This window comes from Anser anser (genome assembly GCF_964211835.1).
Source record: "Anser anser genome assembly, chromosome: 2".
Lineage (NCBI taxonomy): Eukaryota > Metazoa > Chordata > Aves > Anseriformes > Anatidae > Anser > Anser anser.
The window spans coordinates 144401686-144421749 of NC_139721.1; the positions used below are offsets into that span (position 1 = coordinate 144401686).

General features: G+C 41.0%; 1 protein-coding gene across 12 annotated transcripts in view; it reads left to right on the plus strand.

Moving 5' to 3' along the window:
- The window catches only part of KIAA1217, a 240377-nt gene that overhangs the window by 196257 nt on the left and 24056 nt on the right, over positions 1–20064 (plus strand). For all 12 annotated transcript variants that reach the window (XM_083823616.1, XM_083823623.1, XM_083823625.1 and 9 more), the window contains 3 exons: positions 21–73; positions 6850–7010; positions 13395–13570. In XM_083823616.1, the coding sequence (XP_083679742.1) occupies positions 21–73; positions 6850–7010; positions 13395–13570 (390 nt within the window). The remainder of the gene's footprint in view (positions 1–20; positions 74–6849; positions 7011–13394; positions 13571–20064) is intronic.

Sequence of the window (20064 nt, forward strand, 5' to 3'; positions counted from 1 at the left end):
TTTTTCTTTTTATTGCTTAGTGAGAAGATGATGTTGAAAATTGTGTCCAGCAAAAGCAGCGTTGACGCTACAGGTAAGATAATTCATTTTAAATTTACAACTTCTTCTAGTATATAAATAACTCAAACTTTACCAGCATCCCAGTTTATGGAAATGGCAACTTTACCTTCCACAGCTGAAGTGTCAGAAGTGAAGTTTAAGTTAAGGATATGGGATTCAGTCATGTCTTTGTTAAGAAAGGAATTTCTGACAGGTTGAGGTGGAATGAATTTCACACCTGCACTGAATGGTTTAAATGAGGTACAGAGTTTCTGCATATGGTGAATTTTGCAGTGATTCATCCCACCTATAGTATATATCTGTCTGTACTAACCCCAGATGTATCTAAAATGCTGTAGAAGGCTAAATATTTCATTCCTATTCTGGTCACCTGAACTTTTCTCTAAGGTTATCTTGCCAGGAGATTGCTATGGGTTTGATGTCACTAAGGAATTTAGCAGTCAGCAAGATAGCACTTTCCCTATTTAAGCCGTATTGATCTGTTACTAATTATTAGCATGCTCCTAAACTGTTCTGAGCAAGCATCAATTGTGATGAAGCCAACGTTAGCTGGTCTTAACTTAGCTTCCTACTCAGAGAGCTGCTAAGTGTTTAAAAGATATACTTAAGGCTGTTGTGAAAGTAGATCTCCATGTGATTGGAGCTCTTTGTGTATGGGCTGTTGCTCTAGATGTCTGCAGGGTGGGTGGGTGTGTTTATATGCCTCTTCTTCACCCTTTGTCATGCACTGAATGCAAATAAAGGCAGTTCCCTACTTCCTGGTAATGTTGTTCCCACAGGGTGGTCTCTGCTCTGGCAGGTAGTAAACCACACACATTTATTAGCAAATCTATTATGCTCTTAACTAGCCTTTCTGTTGGAGCTGTTAGTTCACGTTCAGGATTCCTGTTTATCTGGAATTGCAGTACATCCTCCTAACCAACAGAAGTCAAACCGGACCTGGAAACTATCAAGCATATGCAAGAGAGCAAGCTAATGTCCTGGTGCTGGAGCTCTGCTCCTAAGCCATTCTCTGGTCCTGTTCCAACTCTTCCCTTCCTGCTGGCCCCTGGATGGGGAGAGCAATACTTCAGGCTGCGAAGAAATAAGCTGTAATTTATCAGTTTCAGGCAACTTATTGAAAAAAGCCATCATTTTTCAAAACAGCTGCAAAATGCTCTTAGACTTTTCTCTATTTCATTGTCATTATATGCTAAGAATTTATAGTATTTCCCACTTGCATAGCCCTTGTATCATACAAAGAACCTATAAAACAATCAAACGATCTGCACATACATTGCCTTGTTTCCCTCTTTGCATTGTGTGGCTGTTAGGCCTTTCAGCTCTCCTGTGCTTATTCTAATTCAGATAAACACTTGGCAGGGGACACCAAGTTGGAGGTCCTGATCTAAGCAGGCCCTGCTTTGAACGGGAGTTTGGACCAGATGACCTCTAGAGGTTCCCTTTCAACCTAAATTGTTTGTGTATGCATATGTGAATGAATGCATTTTCAACAAAATGAGAAATTAAATAATATTCATTGGAAAAACTGCTCCACACAAAGCAAGGATAGGGATTCTTCAGTCTGTAGGTCATACCCAGCCCAACAGAATAGCATGATTCCTCTGACCAGTAGCCAGTTCATGGTGTCGTTCCAAAAGACTCTTCACTCACTACTTTGTTGTATGACTGAAAGTGTGTCCCTGAGATGACAAAATTACGTATAACAGATGAATGCCCCATCATGGGGGGCAGGAGTGGCCACTTTAATTTACTGTCAAAAGACCAGATCAGTATCTGTCAGGTACTGACAGAGATATTGTCTCTGTCACACAGCCGTGCCCATACGCATCATGTGAGTAAGGATACCACGGTTCAGGTTGTGTAATAGGTGCACTTCTGATCACCTGGGGAGATAGACATAGGGCAGTGGGGCTGGCCATGCAGCCAGTCATGTAGCCATGCAACTGCAAGGATCCCTATCAGCACTCTATAGTTGTAACTCTAGCATCTGCATCCCTAAATCCTGTCCGTCCAGCATGACACAGCCACAGGAAAATCAGAAAATTGAACTATAACAGGTAAAGGGAAACAAGGTGTGATGCTGACCACAATATGCTACTGCTTCAGTATTGTCACCCATATCAGCTAATACTGAGGACTGCATTCCTATATAATAGAATAGTCTGCTTTTGCATCTGCTTTTGAAATTACACATAACGAGGTCTAATAAGTCTCTGCTTACCTGAAAGACATCAACAATCTGTCAGAATATGCAAAACATGCTACAGAATGTTTCTCCTTCGAGTAAGTATGCTTGGGTTTAAACATGCCTGCAGCATCCAGAAACACTCTGCAGACCTCTGTTTTGCTCTCCAGTTCACCCCAATCTTTATTAAGTATAGCCATTAGACAGTCAGCTCTCAAAGTACACAATTCCACTTGACAACTGCACACTGAGATACCAGTTTTAGCAATTTCAAAGACTATTTGAAAGGAAAAGTGGTATAAAATGTTGATTGAGCAGTCCTTTCTAGAGCAGTGGTAAGCAGAAACGTGAATTGCTTCCTATCCTGAACAATAAAACATCTGTGCAGGATAAAATTGACTCATCAATGCTGAACCAACATTGTATTTTGTAGTATGTTTTCTAGTGATGGGAGACATTCATGCAAAAAATAAACAACTAGCTCACTTGGGAAGGAAAAGAAACCAAATTTTCTAAATCCTAGATACTTCTGTATATCTAGACTGTGAATACTCCGTTTGGTATTTTGTATAAATCAAGTAGTTGTATTTAACATGTTTTTGCTTTGGCAGTCTGTAGCAGATTCTGTAGCCTCAAATATTAGAACCTAAACAAAAATGCTTTTCCACTGGGGAAAATAAGCCTGTGATAGTGACTCTGCTGTCTGCATTTCTTATGTTTTGTTGCTTTAGGCTCATTTTTTCATGGGAGTTGGGTTCAAAGAGCAGTAACCTTCCATAGTCGAGCTATGTATCTCCTATTCATGCTAGGATAAACCCCATGACTGAATCCTTATAACCTTTTTCAGTTCTTCAAAAGTGAATGGCATCTAGGGACTCTTCGTTTAGGAACAGCCTGATAGCATGTGACTAAAAAAAAAAAAAAAAAAACAACAGAAACTTACTAGAAAGATTGTCCATGAGATTACTAACAAATATGCTAGGAAATGCTCATCTACTCTCTTTTCTGTCATATTTTGTTCATCAAGTGGTAAGAATGATAGATAGATTCAATTCTGTATCAATTATATCCTGGATTGCAAAGCAAAACAAACAAAATCAATTTGCCATTTGCTGCCTTGGTGGAAGAGGAAGAAGGAGATTTTAGTATATTCTGAAAAGGGTCAAAGGAGTCTTTCTTTCTGTGCTGACATCTCCAGTACAAATCAAGAGAGGGAGATAGAGCAGGGAGAAGTGTTACACATATAGTGCTCAAATTTGATTCCTCACCCTTTGTGACCTGTGCTTGCCGGAGACTTCTTGTCTTCTGTGCACATCTGTGTGCTGCTTTCACATGCGTGACTCTTGTAATGATCTGTGAATTTAAAAAGTTGTCCATATCTGCTTGCTTATCTCATATTCAAAGGTAGATCATGCTAGTTGTTGAACTTGGTCAGCGTTTGCAAGTATAGCATGATCCTGAGTTAATTCTGGATCACCGAGGTGAAGTTGCACACCGATATCTATAGAACATTCTGTTCTTTTAAGGACACTTTGGTGTCTGACCATAACAGCTTGCTAATGATGGAGTTGCAACCTTAACGTTGCATTTGTCTGTTTGTTTAGTGGATTCCAACCAGCCGATAAGGGAACTGAGTAACTGCCACGTCTCCCCAAATGATGTTTTAAAATGTGGCTCTTTGATAAGAATATGAATGATTTAGGAAGAAACACTTCTTGATGTCTTCTGATGGTCTTTTTTTTCTAGCCTGCTTCAAAACAAAATCTTAGCGTTTTAGAAAGAAAACTAAATTCTGGAAAATGGAAGGAGAGCACTGTCTTTGCATGATAGCAAAGGTCAGGTGTCAGGAAGTGGCAGTCCTGTTCCTTGCCTTCCTGAGCCTGGGCAATTACCAAGCCTTTCCCTTTTGCACTGCAGTATTTTTTATTTTCCTCAGGACCCCTTACCTAGCTCCAACAAGGGTTTATTTGAAAAGCTATGCAAGCCAACACTGTTTCTTTCCCTTCAATCCATCTGGCTCTACATCTAATCGCAAAGCTACAGCCTGGGCCTGCTTCCAAATGAGAGCTATACTCCCTAGACGAAGCAGTCCCTCATTCAGCTGCCCTTTTATTCCTTTTTGATGAAAATATGAGTTTCTGAGAAATCAGCTGGTGATCCTCACTGCGCTCCCATGCTCGCTGGGTGAGTGTGGTTGTGTTTCACCCCCTTAGGAGTCCCTTCGTGCTTTGTGGGCTCTGAGCACTGCCTACAGCAGGAACGTTGTAGTAGGAGAGGTACAAGAGGTGGCTGGGGTAGCAGAGGAGGAGGAGGGCTGGTTTGCAGGGAGTAGGACACATTTATTGTTTACAGAAGCAGATCACAGTCCATCTACACTTAGAAGAAAGCAGGCACCTCATCCTCCAAAAATATGCAAATTGACTGGTGTCCAGCATGTGGGGAGAGACTGGAGGGGACTGATTCATGCCTTGGCTGCATAACCACAGAGTTGGGGGCTGAGGTTTTGGAGCTTTTGCTTGAGGCAAAGACTAGCAGAAAGGTAGATGTGCTTTCAAAAATAGTCCAGATTTGTGGCTAGGGATCAGAACTCTTGGAGGCTTATCCACATTTTTCAGACTCTCTGGTGGTTTCTGTCTGTTGGGTTTATGAACTAAATACCCTTTTCTTAAAAAAACGCAAAAAATAGTGCATGTGGGAGAAAGATACATGCTTTGTAGGAAAAAATGTAGTGTACATGTAGACATAAGTATTGGCTTAGATTAGACTGAAGCATGGAGCGGGTACAGAATGACAGTGAACAAGGACTGTTTATTTCTTGAGTGTTTCTTTCTTTTAAACAATTATTTTACAGTCAAAAGAGCGCCGAATCATACTGGAACGTGGCAAAAATGTGCAGCAGCTTGCTCAGCACTGAAATGAAGAGTGCTGTTGTTGAAGCACCGAGCAGATCTAGCAGAAGCTCATTTAGGTAGGGCGTAGCATTACAACGGGCAGCACCAGGCTAGAACAGCTTTTTGTTTGAGCATGTCTCCAGAGACCTGCAGCACCGTATACAGCATGAGTGCAGCCCAAGGGACACGTGCTTTTACTGAAGGGAACTGCAAATGTAGGTACAGCAGGAAACAACGGTTCTTCAGAAACCTTTTAGCCTATTTTTAAATAAAAACAGCTTGGCATAAATTCCTTCCTTTAAAAACGCTTCCTCATGGATGAATTTTGCAAAAGTTATGTTTGAGAAATCCACACCTGTTGGCAAAGGAATAGCAATTTGTTGTTCTGCTGAGCTGTACTCAGGCACATTTGGAGACTTTACTAGCTGACTAGACTACTAGGGATGAGTGCGTGGAGGTAAAACCTACCACTCTTGGGTTCATACTCATTCCAGACAGACAAGATATGTCATTCTCTTCAGTGCACTGAAAATTTGCCTCCAAGAGGCAAAAAAAAAAAGTTTGCAACGCTACATTTGATTTCATCGAACTTGATAGGATGTGTGCCTGTGGGAACAAATGATGACCAAAGTCCTTGTGCACATACATCCATTGACCAGTTATTTTCAGTTTCCTCAGATGTTTGATTTTAATCTCATAGAGAAAGAAGAAAGTGATAGGGGGATGACACAGTGCAGTAATTTGGGGAGCTGCAGCCACACTGTCATATGAGCTTGAGGTGGATCTGACACTGTGATCAGAAAGCTGTGCAGGGCTACATAGTGCTGGGCTTGGAAACTGGAATGCATACTCCTGTCATTTTGCCTGTTGGCAGAGGGGAGGGGAAAGGACACATTAAAAAGACAGTTTGAAGAATATGGGTGTTTAAGTGTGAATTGCCATCAGTCAGCTGTAATAGGACTACTAGCTGATGAACTGGGATTTGATTGTACCCTGTAAATAAAGCTTTTTCCCAGGCTTGAGACTGAAAAGAACAACCTTAATATTGATGCTGTGTGGAAGAACAGCATTACTTAATGAAGAAAGTCTTGTGATGACTCAGCTCACTTACTTGTTTTATGCTGTACTCCCTTGTAAACACAGTCCTAAATAAATGACCATTATTCCATTTCTCTTCTCTTGGTTTAATACCGTAGCTGTTGGACACAGCTGATAGAAATAACACAATCATACTTTAAGCAGCAAAGTAAGATTCTCTGTAGAAACCTTTCCCCCACACTTGGCAGTTTGGCTGAATTAATCAACACATATGCAGTTCAGGAGTCCTGTGAATTTGAATGAACTTGCTCCCAGATGGCTCCTGAGAAGACGTTCCCAAAGCTACTTTCAGCACCGATTTGATTTGCTGCTGTTTTGTGTAATGTGCAGTTATAGCTAATTTTCCTATCTCCACTACATGTGGTAGGAAGCAGTCTTGTGGTAAGACAGTGCTCTGATATGGCTGAGGTTCCAGCACAGACACACTCTGATATTATACAGTGTCTCCAATTACATCGGATGGGGAGATGCCACTGCCCTGAGCACTGGCAACCGTAGTTTTCTTTTCTTGTCCATCCGTGTGAAATGCACGTGAATTCGGTGTGGAGAGGAAGGACCATGTTTGCACCTCCTCTGCTGGTGAGCTCAACCTGTGCTGCTGCTTACTTGCAGGTGCTGCTAACTTACCTGGGGGGAAGAACACATTGGCAACAGTGGAGTCAGCCGTCATCCATCACCCTGCCGGAGCCTCATCGATGCAAGTAAGCCTGCATGGTATGAAACGCAACGTGTCAGATCTGCGGCTGCAGCTGCATCAGATGAAGCAACTACAGGTACGCTTACCTGATAAATGGTAGGAAATTGGGTTGTCAGGAAATGCTCTCCCTCTCCCTCCTTCCCTCTCCCTCTCCCTCCTTCCCTCTCCCTCTCCCTCTCCCTCTCCCTCTCCCTCTCCCTCTCCCTCTCCCTCTCCCTCTCCCTTCCTCTCACCTTTTGTACGTGATTCTAGGTAGCAGAGTTATATAGAAAAGGAGAGACACAATTATCACACATACAAAAGCATATACTGCTCTAGCACATACCACTTGCATAGTCCTAGAGATATAAGAATTAGCTCAATTTAACTAGTGCTGCGCAGATATGGAGAAATAACTTAATTTCTAGCTTAGTTGAATGGCTCTAGACATTAAAGCAGTATTTATGTTACAGTAATATCAAGTCTGTGATTAGTTTGGACCCTGCTATGCTATGTGCTGTATAAACATGTTGGAAGAGCCATGTTCCTGCTCCATACTGTTTATAGTTGAGACAGTTTTTAAGTTCCTGAATAAACAACTTTGATGTAAGGAAACTGAAATGTAGCTGAGGATCAGTAGATATGCATTAAGCCAGCATTTGAGGCCTGTATTTATAGAATCCAGAAGAATAGCCAGCTTGAGCAGCAAGTGGAAATGATGATTTCAAAAGTTACTGCAAAGGTTTGATGCACCCAATGTACATTCACACTTTACCAGCACCTTCTTAACACACATCAACACCTCAGAACCTGCAAGAAACAATAAGAACAATGAAGAGTTAACCAAAATGTTCTGTTGACATACACAGTCAGGTTACCAATGTAAATGTATGCTGCTCATCTCAGGCACCGTGAAAGTAAGCCTATGCAGCTGTAAAAGTCTTCAGCCCTTCTATTAATTGGAAACTGAAAAGCACTGTGTATTGCCTCAGAAGGTGTAAGAAGAGGTAAAGCAATTTCTTGTAGGACAAAGTGGACATCAGGGAAAACTTCAGTACTCTGCCAATCCTCCTTATCTGGAAAGAGACATTGCATGTTTGGTATTGTAGGGCTGCAGCTACTGCTGTTAGTGCCAGGGAGGTTTTGAATATGAGAACAGCACTGCGTCAGACTCCTTTGATTTGCCGATTAATTTTAGAGTAGAATAAAGATAATATGAATCAGGATTTAGACCACATTTTGCCTTCACTTCCTTAACTAAAGGGAATTGAATTATGAACCAGCGTCAGGGCAAGGGAGCAGAAAGTAAACATCAGAGTAAAGAAAATGTGGTGGAGCCTGAAGGTGCTGTGACGAGGTCCTGTGCTCAGTGTGCTGGTAACAAAGAGATGGTAGAATATGTTTGGAGCAAGCAGTTGTGTCAAGCAGGTGACCTCTGCATGTGATACAGCACCCATGCTTTTACTTTTCAGTAAAACTGACTGCCTTAGGGTCTCTGCCCTGGCACGTTATGTATAAGAGGGTATTCCTGCATGTTTGTGCTGCGAGCCGCTGCAGCCCTTCTGTCCTTCTGTAACCCCATGTGCCAAATGCAGCTCTTGGCAAACTCCTGTGATCTGGCCACCAGCTGTGCTTAGTATGTGGCCTTGCAAATTGGAATGGAGGTTGCAAGTGCAGCGCTGGAGGCAGTGAATGTATCTTTCTCACAGGGCCTGCTTGCCAGGGAGGTAGCATTTCCCCAGCTGCAGCTTGTTTCCACAGCCCTGCCTGGGGCAGGATCCTTGCTTTTGATCAGATACAGCATTAGGGCACACGGGAGTGAAGAAACTTGTACCATCTGCGCAAATCGTCGCTGCCAAGGAAGTCTTGAGAAGGAAAAAAGAGGAGCTATCCAGAGTGGGCTCATTAAATCTGGCTAACTTCCCTTATTTCAGAAATGATTGCAAATACATGATAGCATTGTGCCAGTATGACATGGGCAGATTTGTGAGAGTTGGATGGAAGAACCTGTAGCTTAAGGGAAACTTGGGTGTTATATATATACCCAAGTATGAGAGTGCATTTAATGTCATGACTTTCCTGAATGGGTGGAAGTATTTTGAAAAAGAGTTCACAGCTTGTAAGGCAGGAAGTGGTAGTAGTGTTAATAAGTACTGTTTTAAGCTAAAGAATGTTGAAATATCACACTTCTGATGGTAAAAAAAAATGTGCTCCATTTTTTGTAAAATAATTCTAAGTAACAGGGAAATGTATTTTTCTGTTTTTCCAGGTTGTGTGCATAGTATGTGTGACAGTACTTCATATTGTTCAGTTTCTCTGTTTCTCCTGGATAGTCAGTCAGTTTGTTCCTGTTTGTGTGAATTTTTCTTATGGTGACAGACTAAAAGAAACACTTCCAGAGAACTGAAAAAGATGATTGCACAGGCACAGAACTTGGCAGGATAACCAAGTAACAAGAACAGGACATAAAACTATATTTAATATTGTCTGTGGTTCAATTTTGAATTGATGATATCACTGTAAATTCTTACTCATTTGTTTTATAGAACCAGAGAAACACATGATGGAAAAGACCCATTCATTCATGTAGGCTTTGTCTGTTCTGGCAAAATCCTGTTTTTAAAATGTATCCAGCAGGAATCCATCCAGATGAATTGATTCACACACCAGTTAAATGTATATGTTAGCAGATGCAACCAAAAGGCCGGTCTGTTTTACTCCGTGGTTGGATTTTAACCAGAGATTCTTGAAATAAAGACATTTGCATCACGGATGTTGTAAGAGGTTAGATACCTTTCTTGCCAGCCCTCTCCCAACTTCCTTAAAAGCTCAGATTTTCAGAGATGTTCAAGGAAGTCTAGTTTCATGGTACCGTGGAGTTTTCCTCATTGCCAGAGATAGGCAGTAACTCAGCCTGTGTTCTGTACGTTTTTGCTGTTGGTCAGACTGGAGCACGTGATGAGTACAGTGGGGTAGTTCACTCTGCACTCCCATAGTGGCAGGTTTGAAAAGAAACCTTATACCATGTGTTCATGGTGTATTATCATTAGCTTATTTGTACATTGAAACTTTTTTCTGTTCCTGCCTTTCTTTAACTGAACATGTTTTAAGGGGAAGCAGTTAGATCTGATTAAGGTTCAGCTTTAGATATGTGTATGCATGCAAGCTTTTCCCTCAGTAAATTTATTACTTGCAGGAAAATGAGTGCCGCCGAAAGGATAGAAAATGCAATAATAATACTGTCATAAATGGTACGTGATACTCAAATAGTCTCACAAGTGTAACTTTGAATTAGAAATTCAATTATGTTCTGAACTGCGTTATAGAATTGGTGAGACGAGATTTAATCTACGAATGGTAACAAACATTAGGAATTAGGTATTTAGATTCTGCAGAGATCCTGAGCTGCAGGCAGGCAGTCCCTGGTGGTGGGTTTGTGCAGTGGCGTATGTGGAACTTGGTGGCCCAGAAGCCTCTCCCATCACGGCCTGGGATGCTCCTGCTGGACAGGATGTGCTCGTCTCCTAGTGAGGAGCAGGGTTACGAACTAATAGCTGGTTTTCCAGTTACCTGTATCACAAATAATAATTGGTTTAAAGTGAACTAGACTGGTTATCAGGTTGTTTTCAAAGTGGGCGCCAGAGGCAGTGCTGGGGTACTTGTGAGAGAACAGTGATAGATAATGGCTGGAGCAGCTGCTGGAGAAGAGGGACAACGCAGGGGTCTGGGGAGACTGGTGATGCTGGGAGTGAGAGACAGGGGTAATAAATGTAGGAGAAGTTGCTAGAGTTCTAAAAATCATATTATTATTATTTTCTGCTTGCACTTATAAGCCACATTAATTAGCAAGAGATTTTTGTTTGGTAGTGAGAGGAAAACCTGCATTGCATTTCCTTACCCTGACTTGCATTTGACTTTGAAACTTGAACACTGTTTTAACAAAGGTGTGAGTATCTAGAATTATTTATTTGTCTTGTTTTCAAGCAAATGTGAATTACAAAAGGTTGTGCTCTCCTGAACCAGAATAACTCTGGCAGATCCATAAAATGTCTTCCGCTTGAGGTGATGGAGTAACTGGCAGAGGTGGTCTGAGGGACACAAGGCGTGTGCACTTAGGGAGTCTCAGATCTGATGCCTGCTGACAGCAGAAAGATAAGAATCAAGTTCAGTTCCAGAGTGTGGAGGGAAATATGCTGTAGTGGCCCAAGACTGCCTCCTCTCCTCACACAGCTCTTCCCCTCTGCTCCTGCTCACTTTGCTTTGCCCTGCCTAAACCCTTGGTTACTGGTTCCCCTTGGTTCCTTCTTTTTCTCCCTGCACCCATCTGTACCTCTCCCTCCTCACTTTCTGTCCCTGTTCTCCAAATATGAAGAAACCTAGTTTTGCCAGAACTAGCTAGGTGTTGGGTGAATTTTCAAAGAAATGGCAAAAACTTCTCTTTGATACCAAGATGAGTCATTCCCAAACTTCAAGAGCTCACTCCAAGGACTGAAGTTAAGGAGTCCTAAACATACCAGCTTTTTGAAATATTTATGAGTTATATTTTTATTCCCTAATCTTGTTATCAGAAATGGATGAACCTTTAAAACTGAAATTTTCTATCAGTGTTCAAGCACCTTAGCTGTAGATGTCACTATAATAAACATAGACCCTCATAATAAACCAGCGTGTTTGCTGTTGTACACACACGCACACAAAAGCACACAAGCCCCATTTTGGCATGCTGGGAGTCACAGAGCTGAGGAACATGGAGGACTGAAATTCTGGACACCTGAGGCTTAAGTCATGCTGGCCCTTCTTCCTGACCTCAGATAAGTTGTTTCACATTTTCCAAGTCACTTCCCTTTTTCAAATTTCCCTGCTCGTTAAAGAGCTGTGAATAAAATATATGACTGAAGTGGTACATGCTCATTCCCTCATTTATTCATTCATTTATGTTTTCCTTCTTGCCACAATGAAAGAGACATGTGTCTCAGCTGTGCTGGTCTCACTGTCAGAGATTTTAATTTATCAAATCCAAACATTAATCCCATTGTGGGGAAAAATACACATATGCACTGTCTTCAGAAGAATCCAGTCTGGTATAAAGCAGCTGACAATGTTTATAAATCTGTGCTGTTTCAAATGTTTTCCAGCTTCATTTTTTTCCCTCACTGCTTACACTTATGTTGAGCTGAGTTTTGAGCTAACACCTCCTGCTTGTCACAGCCCAGACCCCCCTGAACACTTTCAGTGAAGTGTTACCCTCCCTCTCATCACAGCTGTGTCACTGGAGAGTTGTGTCACTGGCAGAGTCAGGCACAATTTCTGAACAGTCAGGAGGAGAGAACTGAGTTTGTTCCTCTAATTCCTGTACTGATTGGGTAAGAACAACCTGGCAAAGGCTTTTGCTTTTTTTTTCTCTGATTCCCAGAAATTCTCTTAAATCAACTTCAAAAGAAGTCTCGTTGCCTTACACTGTCTTGTATGTAAGCCATTTTTGTGATTCTTCCTATTAGGCAGTGTTTTTACTTATGTTGAAAGCAGTTTGGCTGTTAAGCCTGGATGTTTAGAAGACAGTTGAAGGTTTGATTGCTAGTTCTAAAAATGGAACTGAGTTTCCCAAGGTGTTTTAAAAAATCTTACGGTATGAGATTGCTGCTAGGCTGACAGAGTTGTGTTCTTTTTGCTTATATCCTGAAGTTGTGACTAGATGGAGCCCCTCTGATCAGTTTATGTGAACTTGTTTTCTTACCTGAATTTTGTTCTGCAAACTTAATATCAGTAAAAAAAATTAACACTTCAGATATGAGGCTAGGAAGGCACAAATAGTAGATCTCTTGAGAAAGAATGTGTGAATCTTACATGTCCGGTTTCCAGAAAATTACCATATTTTAAAAGGTGGTTTGGGTGGGTGAGGAAGGTGTTTTATATCACAGATGAGTATGTCTGTCACCAAATCACACTGGATGGCACAGTCCTTCCTCTGCCCCTTGAGAGACTGAAATATTCCATTCTGAGAGTAATAGTATGTTCCAGCTCTTACATTAATATGTGCAATTATCCACTAGGCATGTATGGGCAATACAGTGTATAAAAATAAGAGAGATGTGCAAAGTGGAAGTCAGGCTTTGGGCATTGTCATGAGGCGTGAATAATGCTTGATTCATGGTGGACTGAGCATTATACAGGGGCCACAATCTCTGCAGAAGTTATGCACTGAGAGTGATGTATTGAACCCAACATCTTTTGTTCATCAGCTGACAACAGGAAGTTAGGTATACACATTAGAAGTTAAACAAACGTGGGCTTTTCTCACCTCCAACACTTTCTCATGGAATAATGTCTATAGGTAAAGTTAAAGAGGGAAAGGAGAAGGTAAAAAGTCTCTCTAGCTGTGGGGCTGTTTATCCCAACTTATTTCTGAGCTCTGCAATGTATTCTGTTGCCAGGGATGTCAGTCAAGCAGGAAAAATTGAAGTTGATTTCTTTTGTGCAACAGCTGCAGAACCAGGAGATGCTGAGGGCAATGGTGAAGAAAGCAGAGCTGGAAATCAATGGCAAAATGATTGAAACAGTGAAGAGGCTTGAAGATCCTGTGCAGCGACAGCGCAACCTGGTGGAACAAGAAAGGCAGAAATACCTCAACGAGGAAGAGAGGATTGTAAAGAAATTATGGTGGGTTGAGAAACTCTTAGAATTTGTTGCTTTTGACTGGCCTTTTATTTATTTATTTATTTATTTTTATTCCATAGAGTATTAGTTTTCACCACTGTCTTCAGTGAAACAGAACTTGTGCATGCTGTTGTAGCTATGTTTCCTTGTACTGATATTGGCTGTAAAACTGTGTCTATGTTCTAAAAAGCATTGGCCCCTGACTGGGAGTCCTTTGTAGTGCAGCCTGCTGGACATGTCCCACCAGTATGAAGAGTTTCGGCCACTTTGGAAGTGTGCTGTAAGGAAACAGATGACTGTAAGACACATGACCACCTCCTTCTTCTGAAAGACTCCATCTTAGCTTTCCTCTTTTCCTCTAGAAAGACTAGCTTTCCTCTTCAGATTTACGCATTATATTTTAGGGAAGGAAAGAGGAATTTTATTAAGAACAAATGGATTCAAAAGACGGTAATGAGATTAATTTTCACAGAATGTTTGAAGTTGGAAGGGACCTCTGCAGGTCGTCTGGTTCAACCTCCCTGCTCAGGGCCACCTACATCTGGTTGCCCAACACCATGTCCAGACAGCTTTTGAGTATCTCCAAGGAGGGAGACTCTGCAGCCTCCCTGGGCAACCTGTGCCAGTGCTCTGTCACGCACATAGTGAAGAAGTGTTGTGTGATGTTTAGATAGAAACTCAAGTGCTTCAGTTGGTGCCCATTGCCTCTTGTCCTGTCACTGGTCACCGCTGAAAAGAGCCTAGCTCTACCTTCTTTGCACCCTCCCTTCAGGTATTTGTACACATTGAAAAAAATCCCCCTTGAGCTTTCTTTTTTGTAGGCTGTACTGTCCAAGCTCTCTCAGCCTTCTCTCACAGGAAAGACTCTCCAGTCCCTTCATCATCTTTGTGGTCCTTTGTTGTACTCTCTCCAGTATGTCCATGTTTGTCTTGTACAAGGGACACAGAACTGGACACAATACTTGAGGTGCAGCCTTACCAATGCTGAGCAGAGGGGAAGAATCACCTCTCTTGCTAGTAATACTTTGTCTGATAAAGCCCAGGATACCATTAACCTTCTTTGCAGCAAGGGCACATTGCTGGCTCATGTTCAACTTAGTGTCCACTAGGACACCCAGGTCCTTTGTCTGCTAGGCCGCGTACCTGCTGGGTGGCCCCCAGCATGTCCTGGTGCCTGGGGCTGTTCCTCACCAGGTGCAGGACTTTGCACTTCTTGTTAAAATTCATGAGGTTCCCATCTGCCCATTTCTTGACCCTATCCACATCCCTCTGGGTAGCAGCACGACCCTCTGGCACATCAGCCATTCCTCACAGTTCTGTGTCATCTGCAAACTTGCTGAGGGTACACTGTGCCCCATCATCCAGCTCATAAATGGAGATGTTAAACAGGACTGGACGCTTTATTGACAACTGGGGTATGCCACTATTTTCTGGAATCCAACTAGACTTTGCACCACTGATAACCACCCTCTGAGCTTTAAGTATGAAAGCCAGATTTCATTATTAAGTGCTTCAGCTATTGCATGGTAGAGGCGGGGGAATCTCATAAATAAGGTATTGAAGTTTAATTGCAATCAGCAGTGCCAGTATCCCTCCAAGACTTACTTACTGGGATTCCATACACTAAACTGCAGTTAAAAAGTACCTTGTGTGTGTGTGTGTCTGTGTGTGTGTAAAGACTTTTTGTAAGACTTTTTTTCCCAAAACTTTGGCCTACCATGACTGGTGGGATCCAGTTGTTTGTTTTATTCCATATTTGGAGTCGGTAGGAGACAAAATGAGCTGAAATCAATAAACAGTTTTACTAGTTCTAGTGCTCACATAAGAAGGATGCTATATAATTAATTATTTCTTATTCCTGCATTTAGTTCACACCTGAAGAATTGCCCCATAACACAGAGAAGCTTTATAGTCAGCTTTTCGTTGAAAATTATGAAGAACCACAGGAGTACAATTATTGACAGCCAAGGAAAGTAAATCTTTCCTGTTGATCAATGTGTTGTCATTTGAATAAGATTTGTAATAAACACGGTGCATCTGTAAAGACAGAGCAGAATGTTTCTGAGGATGTATATGCTTTCTGTGAAGAAAAGTTGAGTGTGCAGTAATAGTCCATGCTGGTGTCTATAATCTGCTCAGCTGGTTTGTAGCGTTAACATTGTGTTCTAGTCTCCAGTAATTACTCTCCTGTTCATCACTTTATCCATGTGTATCTCATTGCTTAGTTTCTAGATTGTTTGCTCTCTGTGGAAAGAACCATTTGTGTGATAGTTGTTTATAGCATTGCCTCATAAAAAGGATACTGAGAGAGGTCAAGTGCAATGGTGTTGGTTGTTACAGCTGTTCATTTAGGATACCACTCTGATTGCAATAGGGTTCTGTTTTATCAGTGTTTACAGAGTTTCTGCTGCTTCTGTGCTCAGCTCAGTTATCAAAGGGCAGTGTCCTCATAAAGCAAGTGTCTGTTATCCTCTGCCAATTTACTTTGCAGCTAAGAAACGTTGAATGGGAAAGTATTGTTCATTTGCTAATTTTACAGGAAACTGTCTTAAATCATTCATAAGTTATAAATGTTAGTTCAACCTTTTTAGGCGTATGTTAGAAACAAATATTAAATGATAAAGTTATTTTTCTTCGGTTGTGTCCAATGAGAGTTCTTTGTCATGTGTTTACATGCTTGCAGGATCAGAGCCTGAAAGAAAAAGCACATCTGATGGCAATGCCTTAAGTTCAACAGCTAATAACTGTTAAAAATGAAGAGCATATATCACAAAATTACACACTGAATGTCACTGACAGTATTCAGGAAAAGATTAATGTTCTATATAGGTGCTTTCAGTTAACATAATCTCCCTGCAGATATATAAACAAATGGAAAGCAACGGGGGGGGAAATTTTTTTTTTTAGTCTTTCAACTGTTGCCCTCTTAACCTTTTCTGCATCATAGGACTAAATCAGTAGACTGGGTTCATGCAAGACAGAGTTTAAGGACTTTTGCAATACTTACAGAAGTGTATTTAGCATTCTGTAGTATGAACTTCAGCTCCGTCTAAAGAAATAAAAGGAAAGATCTTTCACTCTCTTTAAATCTCAGCTTTAAAAGCCCTGGTTTTTGCAATTCTGAAACTTATAATCGGGAAACTAAAATAAATAAATAAATAAATAGATAAATAGATAAATAAATAAATAAATTGCTGGTTTCATGCTGTAAACAGCAGAGCTGTCAATGCACACTTCAGAGCAAGCTTTCTGTTCTGCAGCTATTCATGATGATGCCTACAGAAATGTGTCCATGTGTGTCAGTTGCCGCAGGATTACAGAGTTATCTAAAGAAAACCAAGGAACCCTGTTAGAGTGTTCGTACATATGTGTAACAGTGAAACATACACTCAGAATTAACTAATTAGGTATTTTTTCTATCCAGTCTTTTCAGCCAGCATTAGAAATGTCATATATTATACTTCCTGGGTTGCAGATACTAGCCTTAAAATTTACCAGATCAAGGGCAAATTGTGACAATATGACATATTGAGTAATCTAGTATTTATATAATGAGGAACATTTTACAGTTATTAGTAGTTTATTATGTTGTAGATTATTATAAACACTTTAATAGAATTTTTTTTAAAGCGGAGTATTTAAATTACAGTCATCTTTGAACTGCCTCATAGATTCTGTAGTAACTTATAATTTATACTATTGTTAAAAAAAAATCAGACACTTTCGTAAGAATAGCTGTGCTCAGATAGCCACTAGTACCACGTACTTGGGAAGAAATACAGGAAACTGGCAACACGCTCAGAGTGTATCTCCTTTTTTTCAGTGACTTGTAGCTCAGGGGGTTTTCAAGTCAGAGATGGCATCTCATATCCAAAAGCTCTACATGGATTGTTTACCTTTCATGAACTTAAGCATTTTTTAAATTTATCTAATTTTTGCTGTTTACAGCTTTCAGGTTCAAGGAATTCTATAGAGTAACAAATCTCTTTTTTAAATTTTTATTTTTATTTTTTTTTAATCTCCCATCTGTCAAAACCCCCAAACCCTTGAATTATGCAAAGCAGAATATTCACCAGCTCCATGCTAGTCATGATGTTACGAACTCTCCCCACCCCCTTACCTTGATCATGTCTTTTCCAGCCTGAAAAGTGCTGGTTTGCACAGTTACTTCTCATGTAGAAGCTATTCTATACATTTCCTCATCCTGTTATCTTTTTCTGTGCCCTTTCTAACTCTAGAGTACATCTGTGAGATGGGGATGGGGAGAGAGGAGAGCCCTGCACAGGCTGTACCTGATGTGGGCATGCCATGATTTCATGCAGTGGCATGGTGATGGTCCTCCTGTCCTCATGTTCCACCTGAGCTTTCCATTCCAAACCCAGCATCGCACTTATGAGGACTGATTAGCAGTTCAAAGTTCATGATTATGTATAAAAACTTTGGGAGGTTGTTGGGTTTAGTTTGATATTATTTTTTTTTTTGGGTGGTGATAGTGGTTTGTTTGTTTGTTCCTCATCTCATGAGAATTAATTTATATTTATTAGGATTTACTTCAATGTTTGGTTTTCTTCCTGGTCAATTAGATTCAGAAGGTCCATCTGCAGCCGTCTGCAGTCAGCTTTCATTTTCATTCCCCTGAATAATTTAATATTCTTTGGAGATTTTTTGACTATACTATTCATCCTCTTTTCTAAATCATTTATGATATGTTGAAAAGCACCAGCCCTATCACAGATCCCTATGGAACCCACCAGCAAACTCCATTCATTGAATAAGCTGTTCATTGATCCCTTCTCTTTACTTCCATTACTTTATCCATGAGAGAATTTTCCCTCTTGTCCTGCGGCAACTTTTCTTTCTTAAGAACTTTTACTTAGATACCTAGCTGAAAACCTTTTGGGCTGTAGTTTTTCCACATGCTTTTGCTGTTTCCTTCAAAGCACCATCTGGATTTGTGAGACCTTCTCTTTACACAACTCACGTTAACACAATATATTTATCTCTGGGTCCGCTGTTTCTTTATTGTTTATTCTTTGTTATGGTATCTATCAATTACACCGGTCTGGATGTCGGTCTCACCAGAGTACAGATCCTTGGATAGCCCCACCTCCTTTTTAAAAAGTTATTTTTATCGTCTGTGACACTTTCCACTACTCTGGTGCCAAAGCAATTTTAATCAAGAAGTTAGATGCTTAGCACTAATAGTTCAACTGTTTCATCCTTGGGTTGCTGTTGAACTCCAGGGCAAATACCATCTGGTCTGGGTGACTTGTTGCCGTTCTTTTTGTCAGTTTGTTTTGTAACCTGCTCTACTGATACTGCAATCTGAGACAGATCCTCTGATTATTTTTTTTATTTTTATTTTTTGCCTAAAGAAAGATCTCAGCATAAAAGTTTGTCTTAGCTTCTCTCTGTAAAACATAGTTGCAGGAAAATCATTTATCTTGTATTAGCCTTCTGAGACTGCTTTAAGGTGACTGTCTTGTTAATTGGGTTTGCTCAAACAAATCTATAAAGCCAAGTTTTCCCAGTTACATAAAAGAAACACTGGAGACTGCTTCATCTGTTTAAATCTTTGGCTCCTGAAGGCTGAAGTTTCTTTTCTCTTGTAGCTAGCAACTTGAGGCAGCGTAATATGGTATCCCCTGAGCAATTTCAGGATCAGTTGTCTTGTTTGACAGTATCACTGTATGGAACTAAAGGTTTTTGTGGTGATCCTTTCCATTTTTGCTCAGAGAACAAAACGGAAAGAAAGACGTTGTCTTCTAGCTGGAAGTCTTTCCTTTATCCCTGTATTTCCCTCAGTTTATAAGCCTACCAAAACATCCTAGTATTGTTCTTGGTTCATTTCTCTTCTTTCCACCTGTGAACAAACTTAACCTTCTCCCCTTGCCTTTTTCATTGCCTGGTGGATGCAAACATCTGAGAAGCTGCTTTTCCTTTTTTCCTTTCCTTTTTGCTTTGTAATCCACAAAAGGGGGGAGAGGGGCTCAGCCTATGATTCCCAAAGTAGCGCTTCCTCGTCCTGAGCACTGCTGTCAGGGTGTAAAGGATGGGGAGGATGCATGACTGTAGGGCATCGTTCTGGAGGACAGGAGTCTTTGCGCAGCAGTGAATGATGGAGAGCTCTCTCTTTTCCCAGCTCCTTCCCAGTTTATATCTGCACCCTTCTTTACAGCAGAGGCAGACAGGGGGACAGCGGATGCCTTTGTTATTGCAGCCTCTTCCACTGGAAAAAGATCCCGACTAACGTTGCCTTGCTGCCATCGTGTGGTCCCTCACATTGTTTCCTGAAAGTACACTTATGCTAGTGGAAATGGTGACGCTGCATTTCTCAAGGCAGAGTCTTTGGGAGAAGTGGTCTTAAAATGGGAGGAGCATCACTTAACCCCACTTATGTTTGTGATCCGTTCAGAAGCAACTCATGATTCTTAATTCAGAATTGTTTGACAGGTTCTCAGGTTCCTAGGCTTTGGATTGAAATGAGTTCTGTGCTG